The sequence below is a fragment of the Puntigrus tetrazona genome, chromosome 25 (assembly GCF_018831695.1).
Source record: "Puntigrus tetrazona isolate hp1 chromosome 25, ASM1883169v1, whole genome shotgun sequence".
Classification (NCBI taxonomy): domain Eukaryota; kingdom Metazoa; phylum Chordata; class Actinopteri; order Cypriniformes; family Cyprinidae; genus Puntigrus; species Puntigrus tetrazona.
The window spans coordinates 16436371-16455832 of NC_056723.1; the positions used below are offsets into that span (position 1 = coordinate 16436371).

The 19462-nt window shown below is 36.2% G+C and overlaps 2 protein-coding genes across 4 annotated transcripts in view; one reads left to right on the forward strand and one right to left on the reverse strand.

The window, feature by feature from the left end:
* Nucleotides 1-723: 723 nt before the first annotated feature.
* The window catches only part of LOC122330714 (receptor for retinol uptake stra6), a 22469-nt gene continuing 3730 nt past the window's right edge, over nt 724-19462 (forward strand). The window contains exons 1-17 of one of the 3 annotated variants that reach the window (XM_043227960.1): nt 724-906; nt 4514-4844; nt 6226-6292; nt 7204-7286; nt 7382-7515; nt 8821-8987; nt 9492-9617; nt 10983-11053; nt 12254-12330; nt 12715-12776; nt 12889-13051; nt 14562-14637; nt 15106-15239; nt 16019-16136; nt 16244-16345; nt 16590-16753; nt 17691-17828. In XM_043227960.1, the coding sequence (XP_043083895.1) occupies nt 4765-4844; nt 6226-6292; nt 7204-7286; nt 7382-7515; nt 8821-8987; nt 9492-9617; nt 10983-11053; nt 12254-12330; nt 12715-12776; nt 12889-13051; nt 14562-14637; nt 15106-15239; nt 16019-16136; nt 16244-16345; nt 16590-16753; nt 17691-17828 (1762 nt within the window). In that variant the 5' untranslated portion in view covers nt 724-906; nt 4514-4764. Of the gene's footprint in view, nt 907-1251; nt 1276-4513; nt 4845-6225; nt 6293-7203; nt 7287-7381; nt 7516-8820; nt 8988-9491; nt 9618-10982; nt 11054-12253; nt 12331-12714; nt 12777-12888; nt 13052-14561; nt 14638-15105; nt 15240-16018; nt 16137-16243; nt 16346-16589; nt 16754-17690; nt 17829-19462 lie in introns of those variants that run through there. The other 2 variants (XM_043227961.1, XM_043227959.1) reach the window with 2 other exon arrangements.
* Nucleotides 18885-19462, reverse strand: part of LOC122330715 (cytochrome c oxidase assembly protein COX19-like) — a 2094-nt gene continuing 1516 nt past the window's right edge. The window contains exon 3 of the mRNA XM_043227962.1: nt 18885-19462. This exon is cut by the window's right edge and continues 1038 nt beyond it. The gene's annotated coding sequence lies outside the window, so the exon portion shown is untranslated.

Here is a 19462-nt window from a genome sequence, read left to right on the forward strand (position 1 = left end):
CAAAAAAAATTCCATAATGTAATTGACCAACTGAAGACTATTGTGGCTCTAAAACTGACCTACCGCTGAATAAAGCAAAGACAAACTTGGGAAGCCACAATTAGGATAAAAATAAACCTCCAAAACACCTCCATCTTCGAGTCTCAGACCCTGGACCCAGAATCTTCAAGTAAATGATTCTCTCATGCCAAAACCAGCTGATACTCACCAACCTAATTAAACCATACATTCACAAAATCCAGCTCCTTGTCTTCAATCCTGATCCCTTCTCACTGCATAATGAGAGAAGATAAAGACAAACAAACGCAGCGAGGAAATTCATGTTAATTAGAATCCAATTAGAGCGCTGCAGCTTGTTTGTCCTGCACATAGAACATACAGAGCATATCTAAGTTTAGTTCTGTTGCTATAGATTATCATAAAGATGTTATTGTCAATGAAAAGCATTATAAAGCTTCATCCTATGGTATACGCCTCATGTTTATGCGTGTGTGCATCGGCGGCTTTAGCCATAAAATACAAATGTTTCCGTTTGGTTTGCAATACGCTTTCCTGCTTTACTGTGTGAACGCAGAGCAAAACATGTATCAATTTCCCTTGATGTTTCGTATCAGTGATCAAAGGCCACTGCGCTGAACTTCAGCCAAGAGGTGTCCTATCTTACAACAGCACTTTCCTTGTGTCTTTTTTCTTCCGAAGTTCGTTACCGAGATATTGTGGCCACTGCACAGAAGGGTCAAAGTCTGCAGAGACGGCGCGCAGTGTGTATGCAAAACCTCATTCAAAACACCAAACATATGATTGCAAAGCTGTAAAGTGAAGAAACCTGGATATACAGGAATTTGCACATTGCAAAGGGTCTCAAGGTGGGACCGAAACTTTGTGAATTTTTATCTTGGGATCAAGGTAAGGAGTCACTCATAATTTAATCATAGTCATAGTTTTGTGCGATTTAGTACTTCGTTTTTTTGTGTGTGAGTAAACTACTGGGAAGTTATAAACTACAAGTAAAACCTTCACAAATAATAAAGAAATAAGTAAATAGTGCATGCTATAAAAATGCACTGTAAATATACACACACTGGCTATTTAGAAGAAAAGCTCTTTCAAATCATAAACGGTTGCATGATGAGATTGGTCTTGTATGGACGCACCGAAGATGCACGGCGGGATGAATCGGTTCAGTTCACGCAACCGTCCGTAAACGTGTTACGTGCAGCGCGCGCACGCGTGTGCGTGTCAGGTGAGCGTTTTTTCGTCTGAGGTCGGGAGATGGTGAGTTATCCAAATAAATGAGTATTTCACGCGTGCCATTGGAAAAAAAAACCCAATTAATAAAATTGCGTGCTTACTAAAAATCCGTTATTGGTGATAACGTGACCTTGCCAACGTTAACCTCCGCACGCACGTGCTGTTAACAGGCGAAAACAAATTAACAACATTTTAGGGTGAAACAAACCACATGTGCCTCGTTGAGAACTAGTTAGTTGAGTTTGATTGTATCTCTCTCTCTCACACACACACACACACACACACCTTAGCAACTGCATAGCAACATGCTAAAAGTCTCTGAGGAAAAACTCGGCGCCGGCTAGTTTAGCGTTGGAAATTGCGTTTCGACAAGGGTCAAGACAATAGATTTATTCTAGTCTTTAATTTATACCACACATATTTTGTACAGAATAGCCTAAGTTACAAATTAAATTTCTGTGTGATTTAACAAGTCAAGTTACTGAAATTCGCTATAGGCCTAAAGTTGGATATCCAACAATATAGTTTATATTTTGCAAGGATATAAACTATAAAGCATTAGGCTGTAGTAACGGCAGTATTGTTTTAGCAAGTAGGCTATATATATATATATATATATATATATATATATATATATATATATATATATATATATAATGCAAATGAACATAAAATAGATATTCAGCCTACTTACTGTTGAAACCATTTTCTTTCTACACCTGTGGTTATTTTTCCAGAACACCATATGAACCTGAGAATAACTGATGTAGCATATAGTTTCCTTTTCCATCACTTTATTTTATATTAATTATTAAAGGCATAATTATGACATCATATGTGTTGAAATGACTTTGGTCGGCACAAGAATTTTTTCTTTCTTCATTTCTATTGTATCCAGTACATGCGATTTAGCACGTTTTATTGGGGGGGGGGAGGCTATTTAATCATTTCAACAAATATATCATTAGTGCTGTCTTGCTGCATTCGAAATCGGTTTTAATACGTAATTTATGTTATGTGCATAATGTCTACATTTGCCATGTTATTGTTATATTGCTTGATCCACCATCATGGAGTAATGATCGTGTTTAGATGCGCCATTTTCAGTTTTCATAATTCGTTACTTATGTGCTCTATCTTTATTAACTCCAGCTGCATCTCTTCTCCACGAAATTCATCGCCAGCTAACGCAACGGCAGTCTCGTCTGTCACCTGGCCTTCTTTATCTTCCACTAAAAGCTTCGCCGTCAATGGCACAGCACCATGGAGACTGTTTTCATGGTAAATGGTGACTGGAGGTCGTCCCCAGAGCCCTTGAGTGATGGTGGCTCCTATGAAGTCATTACAGGCAGCATCCATCTTGGGCCTTGCGCTCAATGGCGTTGCCTCTTTAATCGGTTTCATCCTTGTCAGGAGCCCGCGACACTGACAGGATCCCATTTAGGTTTGACTGTGCCAGAACGAACCTACACCGCTTCAAAGGCCACCCACGTGGGGAACGGTGTAATTGTGTTGGGCTCGTCTGTTACGACAGCACGTATGTGACGCTGTGAATGTAGCTGTAGGAGGGATATTACACGGATCAAGCTTCTACGTGTGTCAGGCTGACTCATTAGGGAAATAAATAGAGTCGTGAGATGGTTCAGGTCTTCAGTGAATGGCGCACTGTATCTTCTTTTTTTCGGGAATGGCTGCATTGGGTTGTTTGAAATAGGAGAGGAAAGATAGGATAGTCAAAGTTCGGAAAAGCCTTATACCTCTCGGGTAGATCCAGGTAGGTTTCATAATCTTAAATTATTTGGAAATTAGATGCGTCGTGTCCACCGTTGACCTTCTCCGAACCAGATATAAGCAAGCTTTCAGGCACACTTCCATGATGTAATCCAAGCTCTTCAAAGCATTCTTTGTTCCGCGCCCTTTGTTTGTAAATCCTGCTTTGTTTTTGTCTCCACGAATGCGGTTCGTGAAGTTTTGCCCTTTCTCAGGTTCTCGACATTGTTATAAATGGATTTTTGGAGCTTTTCTTAACCGTCTTTGACTCTAATCCCAGCATAATGAGGGCAACAATGCAGCCGAAGGTTGCGAAAACTTCCAGGTTCCCTCATACTAAAGAAGGGGCGTGGTTATTTAGGGGGTGTGGCAACACACCTTTTTATTTAAATGTACTCGCTTTCAGGCAATTCAAGATTTCAGGTTAGCACACAGTGGATCCTCTGCAGTGAATGGGTGCCGTCGGAGTGAGACAATAATCCACACCACTCCGGTCCATGAGCCGACGTCTTGTAAAGTGAAATGAAAAAGGCAAGCTGGCCTGCGTTTCGAGTGATTTTTTGTCCACTGTTATGCTGTTGTTGGTTGGTTGGTGTTTGTGCCTTCTTTCAAAGCTTAAATATAGGTTTCAGTGATGAAATCTACAAAAAAGTGACAAACAAGTAGGCTCAGGCATCTTAAAAACACTTTAAACGATAATCGTGATTAATCACTTCCAAAATTAAGGTTTTTGCTTACATGTTGTATGTATGTGTACAGTTTATATGTATATATATATACTTACAAAAACATGCATATATTTAAGAAAAATGTTGTGTGTGTATATATATATATATATATATATATATATATATATATATATATATATATATATATATATATATATATATATATATATTATGGAAACTTATGGAAACTTATTTTTGTGATTAATCATGATTCGTTTATATTTTTACAGCACTAGTACGAATATACATAATTGTTTTCAAAATATGTTTTGAGTATATATACATAAGTATACACAATACACATATGTGAAAAAACAACATTTATTTCAGATGCGATTAATAATTTTAAGACAAAAAAGACTCAGAATATCAGTTTGAAATAATTTTATCTCTGGTAGATAAAATTGTGCAGTCGTAACGAATGGAATGCGCTTTATGAAGCATAACCTGTGCTGCGTCCTTCTTGATTCCTCACACATGCGTCAGTACGTGTGTGTGGTTCATGGAAATAACTTCCTTATACCTCACTCTCCGAGTCAGCCTTGGGAATCTCCACCTGATAACTGGAACATGAATTTCCCTGTTATCACGGTGGAATATGTCAGCATTCGGCCCCCACACACTACCGGTCTGTTTTATAAGTCCAGACTCACAGTAGCAGCCCTTGGAAGTCCACCTAATCCTTCTGAACTACAGGTGGCGGGAGAGAAAACTTCTCTCTGGACTGCTTTCACACCCCCCTTTCTCTCTCTCCTGGTTTTCAGCGAGGTGGTAATCCCCCATCTGAAAAGGAGATCCAAGCTGAAGCAAAGACGTTTTGGGTTGGCATGCTGCAGAAAGGGACCCGTCACATTGCTCCTCACAGCTCTGAGCCGCGGTGTTAACGGTGCACCTGAACAAGAGGAGACTTCAGGGACAAAAACTGAACGATTTTGTGTCTCACAGGAGTGTGGAAGACTGCTGTCTAAGTTATTGGAGCTCATTGAAACTTCTGTTTCATCTGTAGGTTGGCACCATGAGTGCAGAAACTGTGAAAGACGACTACGACTACTCGGACTGGTACGAAAACGCACTGCCCACCAAACCTCCCGTCGAGTAAGTACTCTTGATTTGTGTCTTATGAATGATTCGTTATGGTAAATTGTCAAATGAAATCAAAGCTTTGTTGTGTTTTGAGTGGGGGAAAAAATGTATGAAAAAACCAAAATAAATATATATTTTGTTTCAAAATAATTTAATATGTAAAATGTATCAATTCTATAACATGACAAACAATAATTAACAAATATTAAAAACAATGTAAATGGTTTATATATATATGTATGTGTGTATAACCATAATCATATATAGTTCAGTTTAAATTAAGTTTAAATTGAATTTGATAATTTTATATTTAATGTATATTTAAATCTTTGTTTAAATCTTGTATAATACACACAGATATGTATATTAGATTTATATTCTTTTTAATAACAATTAATAACAAATAAAATTATGAAAATCTTGAATAAAAAAATTTAAATTATGAATATTTGTCATTTTGCATCATTATAACTTGTAAGTTCAATACATTTTACAAATAACAAATATTAAAAATATCACAGACACACATACAAGTAAAAATTCATTGTGTGTATATATATATATATATATATATATATATATATATATATATATATATATATATATATATATATATATATATATATATATATATATATATATTTAGTTTTTGTATTATAATTTAGTTTATTTAAAAAATAAAAAAGTGGTGTTTAAATAATGATAAAAAATGCATTGATGGGTTCCCTGGGTTTAGACATTAACTTCTGTGATTTCAGATAGATAACATGGTTAAGGTCATCAGATATTCATTAGATATTATCTTTATTGCTGCTCATCGTATAGTTTGTTGCCATCTCATAACGCACTATCCAGAACATTTATACGGTTCCAAGTCTACAGGTGTGCAAACATATTTCTGCTGAAAGTGATATACACATCCATCACTGCGATTCACGTAGAGATTTTCTGACTTTGATCTCATCTTCGGCTCTTTTCACATATACAAGAGACTTTTTGGCTGGATTTTAGGTAACAAGACACCAAACTGTGAATCTAGAGTTACTTCAGTAGATCACACGTTAGCCTCCTCCAACCAAACACAATCAGGATCTTTTCATTCACCTCCGAGCTTCTTCTATCATTCATCATCTTCAGCAGTCGTAAGTTCAACCCCAGCATTTCAGTTCAGCGTGAGGGGGGGTCGCGTGCTGACGTTTCTCGTCAGTCACATTACCTACAACAATCGCTTTAAACGAATAATCTGCGCTCGAAAAGGTCGGGTAGAAGTGCGCTTGTTAGTAATGGTCTATTGCTTGGGAACGGAGGGGAGGAAGGGAGCGCATGAAGGCTGAGTAATCGGCCTGGATCTCACCAGCTTATGATAAATACTCTGTGTTTGTGAAATTTTCAGAGTTATCCCACCATGTGACCCAACCGCTGACGAAGGCCTCTTCCACATATGCATTGCTGCAATATCTGTGAGTTCCCTAAAGATGAGACATACTGACTTCTTCATGCTCTGTTGTGTTTTTTAAACGTTTATTAATTTTTTTTGATTTTCATACTGGTGATAGACATACATGCATTGGCTAGGATTAAGCAGACAATATTTTGATATTTTAAGATGTACCCTTCTGTAAAAAAAAATGACCTTTGGATAAACTATTTATCTTGAGTAAATATTTTGTAAAATAAGTCCTTATTTTGGATTAGTAGAATTAATTTTTATTTTATTTTATTTTTAGACGCTGAAAATCCTTTAGCAATATCTATATATATATATAATTTATTTTTTTTTTTTATTAAGTTTTCATTGACTTGGCAACTAGCTGAAATCAAATAACTTTTTGCATATTTCTGCGTTTTTGTTTTGAGGTTGTCTTTTTAAGGAAGTTGTAAATAAACAATTATTTTGTGGTTTTACTGTTAACAGTAATACATTAACCACAGCGATATTTCATAGTTCTGTCGCAGTAATTTATCTTAAACATTTCAAACCGACTCAGATCATTTGTAACTTCCAGACGTCCCACTGAGTTCCTGGCCCTTTGATATTTACACAAAAAGCCATATGCTGATCGACTATGATGGCCAAAGATGACCTCTTCCACATGGGGCCATGACACTTCCTAAAAGTGTTAAAGGTCACTGCAGACCACTGATCCCACGCCTGTGCTCTCTGATAACGCACTTACTCACACCAGAAACACACGCAGCGTCTTTGGAAATGGGCTCTGCCCTTGTTTCATAGGGGTCTGTGGTTTCATTTGAACCGAGAAGCTGTGATGCAGAAGGGGTTAATAAAGGGTCAAAGTCCCAGCTGCGTCGGCCTCTGGTGGGTCTTCAGAGGATGTAAGACTGACAAAACGCCCTCTCTTTATGTCCAAAGCTGGTGGTCATGCTGGTTCTCGCCATCCTGGCCAGACGACAGAAGCTGGGTGACAATCAGCGGGGACTTACAGGTTTACTCAGGTCAGTAAATCACGCTCAAATCAGCGTCAGACCATTTTAGCCACGCGGTGATCATGACCTATCATGTTCATTATTTATAATTATGTTTTCCTCAGCCCGGTAAACTTTTTAGACCACACACAACACAAAGGCCTTGCTGTAGCTGTGTATGGCGTTCTCTTCTGCAAGCTGCTTGGAATGGTCCTCAGTCACCATCCGCTTCCTTTCACTAAAGACGTCACGAACAAAGGTATGTTGACAAGATTTAGTGCTCTGTGAAGACCTGAAATGCATTTATAGTGTGATTATGCCAGTATTTATGTGTAGTTTTTATGTGTAGTTTTATGGTCGAGGGGCCTAGATCAGATACAGAGGTGGGATGCAAGTGTTTTTTGCTAGTTTCAGTCTTATTATTTTCACATCCAGTGGATGTCTAAAGTCAATGAGTTTTTTTTTTTTTTTATTTAAAGAGCACTTCATATAATTACTCATGCATCAACTACTGTTAACAAGCCCAACTTGTGATTTTAATAATGCATTATTAAATGCTGAAGTTAACCGTATCGTTTAGTCTTAGTTCATGTTAACTAATGAACCTTATTTAAAAGCTGTTACTCACACACAGGGACTCACAGCAGATCACAAACATGCCAAATAATAAAAATGATTACGATGTAAAAGATTATTCTTTTTTATGTGCTTTTGAAGCGTTCAGCCTTTGCGCAAGGGAATGGGAGGTGATACTCTGATTGGCTTATTACACACGGACATTTTTTTTTGTCATTTTTTGTAATTACCTGCGGCGTATGCTTCAGACCGTGAGCTTAGGTCGTTAAAATAGCTAAGACTCAGGACTAGCAAACAGAAGGTTGTTGGTTCGAATCCCACGAGAAATGAAGTTGAGTGTGGGCTTAAAATAGTTTAGTCAGGGATGATCATTTATGTTAATGCTACGAAGATACTACTTCTTTCTAGTTCTAGTTTTCTGTCATAATGTAAATCAAAGGCTTCCGGCCACCAAAGAGTTTGGGAACTTCTTCCTCATCGGGTTGGAGGGGTGTCGTGGCTCACCCTTCACCGGCGCTATCAAATGAACACTCGCTCTATTCACCGGATGGCAGCTATCCAAACTAGGCTCAGTTCACACAAGAGGATGAAAAGTAGCACCCTACCTGATCTTTTTTTTCTTCTCTGAACTGCTAGTCCTTCTTATTTGGGTTTTGTAATTGGATTATCGCCTACATTTTTGATTCTCTAGCAAACAGGTTTGTGTTATCTAACCGTTTGCTGCTTTTGACCAATACGTCCGTTATTGTTGATGGCCCTCTTTTACATACAACTTATTAGTGCCCTCTGATTAATCGCATCCAGAATAAATTGTTTAGCACACATACATATATATATATATATACTGTGTAGTTTAACTAGTTTACAACCATTCAGCTTTATCCGCTGGGCTTCATCACTGTTTAAAAGCAAATATAGACCTTTTAGGTTAAGGCCGGTTCTGTCTGAGAGCAGAGAGGTTGTATTATTTTGTTCTGTGCGTCTGTAGAGTTCTGGCTGATCCTGGCTCTGCTGTACTACCCCGCGTTGTACTACCCTCTTCTGGCCTGCGGTACGCTGCATAACAAGGTGGGTTACGTCTTGGGCAGCCTGCTGTCGTGGACGCACTTCGGAGTTCTGGTCTGGCAGAAAGTGGACTGTCCCAAAACACCACAGGTACGATGAGCACACAGATCTGAAACACCACCAAACGTAGTTTACTGCACTTTCCCACTGTGTGCTGAATAAGACTTGCAGGAACTTTTCTGTTGCAGCTTAAGTTCTTTAACCTTATCCCCTCGGCCGTCCGTTTTGTTCTCATTGTCCTTCCGTCTGCTAAACGAACGGTCAAACCTCAAAACAATTCGTTCTGCTTCTCGGGATCTCACCGCGGAGCTTCCCTTCAGTTAATCCCTTTAGTTTCTGTCAGAACCCGAGGAAAAAGTGCCACGTTACACGAGATGCACAATGAAACGAATGATTCTAGTTTAGTTTGATGGTACTGCCTGCTACAAACAAAAACTAAAGAATCCAACTGCAACAACTGGTTCTCACCGAAAGCGTGATATAAGAGCGAGATTGATTTACACTGGAAATGGGTGGGTGATGCAGCCAGACAAAGGATTGCAAACATTTGAGGTTATTTGACATTGATTGGTCTGTTTTTCTCTTTGTCTGCAGATCTATAAGTACTATGTGCTGTTCAGCAGCCTTCCTCAGATCGCTTGTCTGGCTTTCCTTAGTTTCCAGTATCCTCTGCTTCTGTTCAAAGGCTTACAGAACACAGACACCAGCAACGCCTCTGAGGTACGACTGTCCAAAAGATGTTAAAAAGATGAAATAATATATATTAAATGGGTCAAGGATGAAAAAAGGGTTTTAAGCATCAAAACCATAAAGGTTTAATGCAAAACGTTTCATATTCTTTGCCATTATACTTCAAACCATGTGGTTTTAATCATTTGATTTATAACAAAAAATTATTATTAATTTACTTATTGATTTGTTAAGTACTAGTCAATTTTTTTATATATATATATATATAGAATGACGTTATAAACGCTAAAACATTATTTCATGCTTATTTTGACACATAATTTCCCCAAAAGTTATAAAAAGTCTAAAATCTTCTGATATCATAACAAATATAGAGATAATATATAAAAGATTACTACAGAGAAATATAAATTTAAAAAAGTGAAATTGTGGCATAATCTAATATAATTAAAGCATAATTTTGCATTATCAATTTTTTTTTTTACTGCTTCTGTGCTTAATATTTGAAAAACGAGGTTAGCTCAGATCGTGGAATAATCATGTTGTACAGCTCCCTCAAAAATTCATATTTTTATACACGCACACACACACACACACAGTGTGTATATCAGTCCTGTCAAACAATTAATCACATCCAAAATAAAAGTTTTGGTTTATGTGTAAAAATAAAATATATGTTAAAAATATTTATTCATATCATTCTATTATTAGAAATATAAAATAAAAAATAACATTTTCAAAACGTGTGTATTGATTCATGCATAATAAATACACGCAGAACACACACACACACATATATTAAGAAGATTTGTTTGACAGCCACATTAAACCATTATGAACAATTGGCATTTTTCTTTTATCATTCACTCTTATTGATCAGTTTGTACTGAACGTTGTTTTTCCTGCTATGCAACCCCGTTACAACAGACCTGTGACCCATTTTCGGGTCACGACCCGCCAGTTAAGCACCGCTGTGTTAATTCATAATGAAGGGACTTAGCAGCATGGAAAGGCAAGAGGGGAGTTTGTAAACTCGCACCTGCATTCCAGAGCTCTAATCATTGTAAGCAGCTCAGTGGGATTGGGTTATGTTTGACTCACAGGGCATATTACACAAACACAGTGTTGTTTTCTTATAGGAAACGCACAATACCAGTGTTATTCAGCTATAATCGCTATGACGAAAACATTTGGATGAAATAAGAGAGGAGCGATCCCCTCATAACACACGCGAGTAAACAAATCTAGATAAGTTTTTTTTAATTAACAAAACGACAAGCAAACTTTTAGTCACGTCACGCTGCATGATAGACAGTTTCTATTTTCGAGAAATGTCGTTTAAAGATTCATATCAGCATGAACAGAATGAATGCTATTTTTTTTCCTTTCTTGCAGGACCTCAGCAGCAGTTATTACAGAGATTACGTGAAAAAGATTCTCAAGAAGAAAAAGGCCAACAAAATCAGGTGATGCACACTTACGTTATGCACTAACCCAAAGGTCCGAGAATCTAAAAAGAGCAGAAATTATATTAGTAACCCTTAGTAAGAATTTCAGTCAGTGAGCTGATACTTTTCTTAAATATTGTAAACTTCTGAGTTTCACATTACTGTTTATTTCGACTGACTATTTTTAGTCCAAAATAAATGTTTTGTTTATATATAATGTGTATATTCATTGTATATATAAATACAATCCCATGCATGTATATATTTAAGAGAAATTTATGCATATACGTTTCAGTATATTTGTATATAATATAAAATATAAGAATATAAATATACATTTTTACAAATGTTGACTGAATCACTTAATAACCGTAATGTATTAAATATATTTATATTATTATAAAATTATAGTAAATATTATAAAAATGTATTTATTACTTAATGTAAATGATCATGAAACACTTTATGAATAAAAATTTATAAAATTATTTTTTTTTTTACCCAAAAAAATGAAATAACGCTTAAATAATAAAACATTCCAGGCCCTATTTTGTAGCATATTAAAATGCTTGGCATACTGCAATGTGAACTAATCTTCTTAAACCCTTTTGCTAATTGAGTGGAATTTGATTGCAATGAAGGCAAGGAAAGGTGAAGCAACCTCTATTATAGCATCGGTCCACTGCACAATAGCCAGTCAGACGGGATATAGACTATTTCCTTCCTCATTTCCATTGACTGGTGGTAAATCACACCTACTATAAACTGACTTATGCAAAGATTGGTAGATAGCGATCCGCCGCTTGCCCCAGAGTTGGAATCATGAGCTAATGCCATTCAGTCTGTCTGTACTGTACAGATGCTGATCTTATTCATGCAAAAATGCACCGAGCATCTGAAATGTCATTGATTATAGTCCCGTGAGCAATGTGAGGAAAGTATGTCGGTATGATATAGTCTGCATAGGAACGCAGTGCAACGGAGAGAAATATGCATTGATAATGTAGGACGGAATATGGAGTAAGGTGTATATATAGACAGACCTCAGATATCAAGTCATTAGGGTTGCAGCTTCCAATCCCATTAAAAGTCGCTTTGTAAAAGGCAACTGAACCTATAAGAAACCATCTATTATGTTTAATCGTGCATTCGAAAGAATATGAGGGTTATTATTTTCATGTAATTTCTTATTGTTGTTTTTGACTCTTGCTGTTGCAGTTCCATTGCATCAAAACCCAAACTGTTTGAAAGACTCCGAGATGCTGCCAAGTCTTACATCTACACGCCAGAGGATGGTAAAATAACATTTAAAAATGCATCAAAAATATGTACAGTTGAGCTCAAATGTCTACATCCCCCCTTCAGAATCTGCAAAATGTTAATTGTTTTACCAAAATAAGAGGGATCATATAAAATGCATGTTATTTTACATATAGATGTGACCCTGAAGACTGGACCAATGGTGCTGAAAATGCAGCTTTAACCACAGGAATAAATAGCATTTTAAAATATATTCACATAGAACAGAGTGATTTTAAATGTAATAATACTTTCGCATTTTTACTCTATTTTTGATCAAATAAAAGCAGCCTTGGTGAGCATAAGAGACTTGCCAACCCCAAACTCTTCAAAAGCCTTGATTCTATTAATTTACTGTAATTGAATTTCTTCTCCCTCAGTTTTTAGGTTCCCTCTGAAACTGGCGATCTCTGTGGTTGTGTCATTCATCGCGCTTTATCAGGTAAACGCTCCAACAAGCCAGCCCCGTTATAAGAGTTATTTCAGTCTAAAAGTATTCATTCGCGTGCGTTCGATCGATTTGAAGGCCACCTCTGTTCTTGTGAATGTCTTAGATGGCGCTCTTACTGGTGGCAGGCGTGCTGCCCACTCTACACATCGTCCGCAGAGGAGTCGACGAAAACATCGCCTTCCTGTTGGCCGGCTTCAATATCATCCTGTCAGATGACCGTCAGGAGGTGGTCAGGATTGTAGTCTACTATCTGTGGTGTGTGGAAAGTGAGTCATTCTCATACTTAGGACTTGGATGTGATTTACATTATTACACTCTATATTATAATATCCATAATTCCAGGACTGTCCCGTACAATTCAGGACAATACACTGTATTGGTCAAAATGGGTCAGAAAACTTTAAAGTTCAACTAATTTAATTTAATATAAATTTCAACATTACATTCTAAAAATACACAATATATTCAATGTATATTTTTTTATTATTGTATTTATTATATATTGAAATATATATATTGAATATATTTTTGTGCATGCATTTATTCATTGTTTTGTCTCATTGTAAGTGTTGCAAATGATTAATTGCGATTAATCTCATTCAAAACTGTTTTTGTTTACATAATGTATATGTGTTGCATATATTTATTATGTATGTTTATTATGTGTTATTGCCAAAAGTATCTGCTCACCCATCCAAATAATCCGAATCTGTTGTTCCAATCACTCTCATGGCCACAGGTGTATAAAATCAAGCACCTAGCACTTTTTACAAACATTTGTAAAAGAATGGGTCGCTCTCAGGAGCTCAGTGAATTCCAGCGTGGAGCTGTGATAGGATTCCTACTGTGCAACTAGTCCAGTCGTGAAATTTCCTCGCTGATGGAAGAGTCTGGGTTTGGCGGTTGCCAGGAGAACCGTGCTCGTCTGATTGCATTGTCCCAAGTGTAAAGTTTTGTGGGAGCTGAGCTTGACCCCTTAGTTCCAGTGAAAGAAACTGAATGCTTCAGCATACCAAGAAATTTTGGACAAATCCATGCTCCCGTGGGAACAGTTTGGAGCTGGCCCCTTCCACTTCCAACATGACTGTGCACCAGTGCACAAAGCAAGATCCATAAAGACATGGATGACAGAGTCTGGTGTGGATGAACTTGATTGGCCTGACCTCAACCCCCGATAGAACACCTTTGGGATGAATCAGAGCGGAGACCGAGAGCCAGACCTTCTCGTCCAACATCTGTGTATGACCTCACAAATGTGCTTCTGGAAGAATGGTCAAAAATTCCCATAAACACACTCCTAAACCTGTTGTAGCTGCAAAGTGTGTATCCACATCATATTGAACCCTGTGGATTAGGAATGGGGCGTCGCTTAAGTTCATGTGTGAGCAAAAGGCAGGTGAGCGAATACTTTTGGCAATATAGTGTATATATAGTCATTTCCAAACCTGTAAGACCTGTGTTTCTGTCTATGGAGGGTCAGATATCGCTCCGATTTCATCAAAAAATATCTTACTTTGTGTCCCAAGATGAATGAAGGTCTCACGGGTTTGGATTGACATTTTGGGGTGCACTAACCCTTTAACGGCGATCTCCCGATAAGCGATGTGAGCTTGCATTGATTCAGAAATCACTTTCTCTTGGCTTTGAATACTCCTGTAAATCAGCAGAGGAATAGTGAAGTGGTCAGCACAGCCGCCCGCTGAACTGTGGCTGGACTCGGAAAGTGCTGAGGCGGTGAGAGTGTGTTTGAGGCTCATGTGACTGTGTTTGTTTCAGTTTGCTATCTGTCAGCGGTGACCCTGTCCTGTCTGCTCAATCTGCTCATGCTCATGAGGTCCATGGTCCTGCACAGGTGACACACACACACACACACACACACACATCCAGCTGCTGCAGTACACATACGCAGATGCGTCTTAAATAGTGCTGTCAAACGATAAATCACGACTGATTTATCGTTTTGTTTCCATTATTTTCCCTAAGATTTGCTGACATATATTTCATCTTTTTATTGTTCATCGCTGGCGCGTCTCCTGACTTCACGCACATATGTGAATGCATCACTAATAACTTTATCATAACTGACTAGCTGGAGGTGAAACGGGAAAAATAATTTACTAGGCTAATGAGAACGAGGTAATTACAGTCAGGAATAGCATATTAAAAATAATGACTTTTCAAATGGAGTTTTTAAATGTGATTAATGGCAGTTTGACTCTGCGACCTGCAATTTCATATCAGTTTCTTCTTCATAAAGAGACGCCCTCGTTACCTGTGTGTGTGTGTGTGTGTGTGTGTGTGTGTGTGTGTGTTCACTCAGGTCTAATCTGAAGGGACTGTACAGAGGAGACGTGTTTAGTGTGTATAACTGCCACAGGAGCATGCGCCCGTCCCGGCCCGCTCTGGTCTGCTGGATGGGCTTCACCAGCTCTCAGGCCGCCCTTATCTGTCTCGGTGAGGGCTGCTGCTTGTACTGTAACAGTGTGAGAGACACGATCTAAAGACTACTTCACCTGCTCAGTGTGTGCTGAACAAACTAAATGTGAACTGACAAACTAGTTTTTTTAATTAATGAGCTAATATTTTAATTAAATGTAGCAGAGTACAGTCTTGGATCATTTTAGATTTATTTTTCTTTTGGACATTTCTCTCCATACCACATTTCATTTATTTGAATGAATAAATAAAAGTAAAACGATGCGCTCTGGGTTATTTTTGTAAGGAAATGGATCATTTTTTGTGCTGTTCTTAATAAAGAAGTTTATTTTATTTATTTATTATTTTTATTACTATGTTAAATATATAATTTATAGTTAGAAGACAAAAAATCCATCATAGATGGAGTAAGGTATGTTTTGATAAAACAAACAAACAAAAAAAACATTTAAAATAAAGTGCTTTCAGGCACATTTGAGAAAGTGGATTTTGTGTTGTTTGTAAGTAAATAAATATATTGTATTTATTATATTGTTGTTTCTTTTATTTATTTTGTTCTATTCCTATGAATAATGTTTTATTTTTGTCTAATTAATTTTTTTTTTTTTTACAGGTTGCTTTTTATATTTAAAGAAATACCTTTATGTTATATTTCAATATATTACTTTTTGTTAATTGTTTAATTTAATGATTTTGTTTTCATTTCGTTATGTCATTCACGGTTTTTATAACAATTAAACCATATGAAATAATGTAACATTAATGTTAACTGACGTGGTGTTATGTGCGTGTTCCAGGCATGGTGATCCAGACTCTGGTGTTCTTCATCTGTATTCTGTTCGCTGTCTTCCTCGTCATCATCCCTGTCCTCTATGGCACCAATCTCCTGCTCTTCCACGTTATCGGCAGCATGTGGTGAGTGACTTCAGATGATGAGCGTGGCTTGAGGGTCGTGACCCCGCAAGCCACCGATCTCAGCTAAAGCCTCCTGTCAGTCCTCTCTCTCCTGCTCTCTTCTGAAGGCCCTTCTGGCTGATGCTGTTCCTGGCCGTGCTCCTCCAGCATCTGACCTCCAGGTTTTTGTTCATCAAGAAGGACGCAGGAACGAGAGATCTGAACAACAGGTGCCGTCATACACGATATTACAAAAACACCTGTTCTGCCTCTTACTGACCATGAAAGATTGGCCGACAATAAACACGTTACATACTATTATAATAACTGTTTTTCATAATTACATCTAAGTAACCCTAAACCGTTTAAGTACATGAAGTTAATTCATATTAGTCAGTGCTTATATAATTACATCAGTGTAATGTGATGTATAAAAACTTCCAGAGTTTGGATCATTGTTTTTTCTCTCCACAGAGGAAGTCTGTTTCTTCTCAGCTACATGCTGTTCCTGGTTAATGTCATGGTTGGTGTTATATTGGGCATTTGGAGGATAGTCACCACTGCCCTTTTCAACATAGTCCACTTGGGACGCTTGGATATCAGCCTTCTCAACCGCAACGTCGAGACGTTCGACCCAGGTACCGCTTTACAGGGCAACACTCATTTAATGAGTATATCATCCGTTTTTAATATTCGTTCGTTATGCTTTACAAAATATTTGAGACATTTTCAAATATACAAATATTTGAATTATACAAAATACATTAATATTTTATTCACTTTTTAAATGCATTAGATTGTATTAGATTAAATATTTTATATACATAAATTTTATATTTACACTATAAATTTACTATATATTTATTAGTTTAAATATTTACACGTGTATATAAATATTTTATACGTATATATATATATATATATATATATTATTTTTATATAATATGTGTATATGTATATATATATATATATATGTATATATATATATATATATATATTTGTATATATATATATATATATATATATATGTATATATATATATATATATATATATATGTATATGTGTATGTGTATATATATATATATATGTATGTATATGTATATGTGTATGTATATTTATTTTTACAAATATTGGTATGTATTGTAATTACTACATATATTTTGCATATAACATCTATCATTTGTTCTTTAATATATATACTGTATGTGTGTGTATATATTATATATATATATATATAATTATATTGTAGTTAGTGCTGTCAAATGATTAATTGCAATTAATCGATTCAAAGTAGTTTGTTTACATAATATATGTGCGTTCTGTGTATATTATGTAAATAAAAATACACACACATACAGTATATATTTTGAAATGTGTCTGTTTTTATATTCATATAATTTATATTATATATAATAATTGTACATATATACATGCATGTGTATTTATATATACATAATAAATCTCAGCGGTATCAAACAAGACTCATCCATTTAGATTTAGGCCAGATTTTTAGTTCTAGGAATAGAAATGTAATGTGACTGTGATGTGTGATTCTGGACATCTCGTCTCTGCAGGATACCGCTGCTACGCTCATTACCTGAAGATCGAGGTGAGCCAGTCTCACCCCGTGATGAAGGCCTTCTGTGGGCTGCTGCTGCAAACCTCAGGCCAGGACAGTCTGTCAGCGCAGAGGATGAGAGACGCAGAAGAAGGTCTGAGCTTTCTTTTCTCTGTCGCTTCAGTTCAGGACAACGATACCGCTATATTCAGTTCGCTGGGGAGTCTAGACCCAAGCTCAAAGCTTTTAGCTCGACTGAGGATGCAGTTTAGCGTTTTAAGGCTGTGCTCGTTCAATTTGTCCAGAGAGATTTATCTGTGAGTTCGTGGAAAGCATTTCAGTACATTTTGGGCCAGTTTTCGTCTGTGAAGCCTGCCTGATGAAAATAAAGGTAGACATTTTAAATAGGTGTGTAATTATAAAAATATAACAAAATATTAATTAGTAGTAAAACGTATATTTCTTATCAAAAATCAATATTATTTTAATATATTTATATAATATATTATAGCATATATATATATATATATATATATATATATATATATATATATATATATATATATATAAAATAAAATTATAATAGTTTTTATATGTTGTTAAATTCTTATATGCATTGTTTATTATATTATGTATGGGATAATCTTTTAATTTCTTTTAATTTTATTATTATTATTAAAAACAGCACACAAATAATAATTTTCAATGCTAAACACATTTTTTAATGATAAATAATTTTTATATTATATGTACTAAATGGATCCACAATTATTACCATAATTACAAAATTATAAATAAAACGCATGATAACAACTTTTAAATATATGTTTTGTTATATAACGTAATATTTCGAAATATAGTTACAATATATACTACCGTTCAAAAGTGTGGGGTCAGAAATGTTGTCTTTTTTCTTAAAGAAATGTAAAATTAAATTACATTTTAAAAGAAATTAAATAAATTCTGTTGTTTTTTAACTCTTTATTCATCAAAGACTCCTGAAAAAAAAGCGTCACAGTTTCCGAAACAATATGAAGCAGCACAACAGTTTCAACACTGATAATAAATCAGCATATTAAAATGATTTCTGAAGGATCATGTGACACTGAAGACTGGAGTAAAGCCTGATGAAAATTCTGCGCATTGTGTTACAGAAATAAATTACATTTTAAAGTATATTAAAACAGAAAACCAATATTAGACGTTGCAATAATTTTTCACAATATTAATGTATTTGTCATCAAATGAACACAGCCCTGATGAGCATCAAACACACATTAAAAAAACATTTAAAATTCCTTGAACTGCAGAATATATTATAAAACGACTATATAGGCCTACTGTATGTGTACTACACTATTTTTCATCTACCTCTAACGCATCTCAAAACAGAAAGCAGAGCAAAACGATGTTAGATCATCCGTGTCAAATCCAGCCAAGATTCACATCGATCCCAGTTTGATTTCTCCTGGGCGATTCGTGTCTATATGCACAGACCTGGCCTTGTTTTAGGAATAATTGATTCGTCGTGTTCCTGCAATCATTACATCTGTCGGGAGATACGGGGCCCCGCCGCTGCTCAATCAGACCTGTCAGAGACGTCCATCAGGGCAACATTCACTCTGCTCATCTCTTTTAGGAGCTCAAGTCAGATCCGCCAGCGTCTGATGGCTTTTACAGGATGACAGGCAGCAGATGGTGCATATGCAACGTTAAATAGCCCTGTCTTTTGTTGATTTTACACCTACAGATGCTTGTTGCATTTACAAAAAAAACTGGAGGAATCTG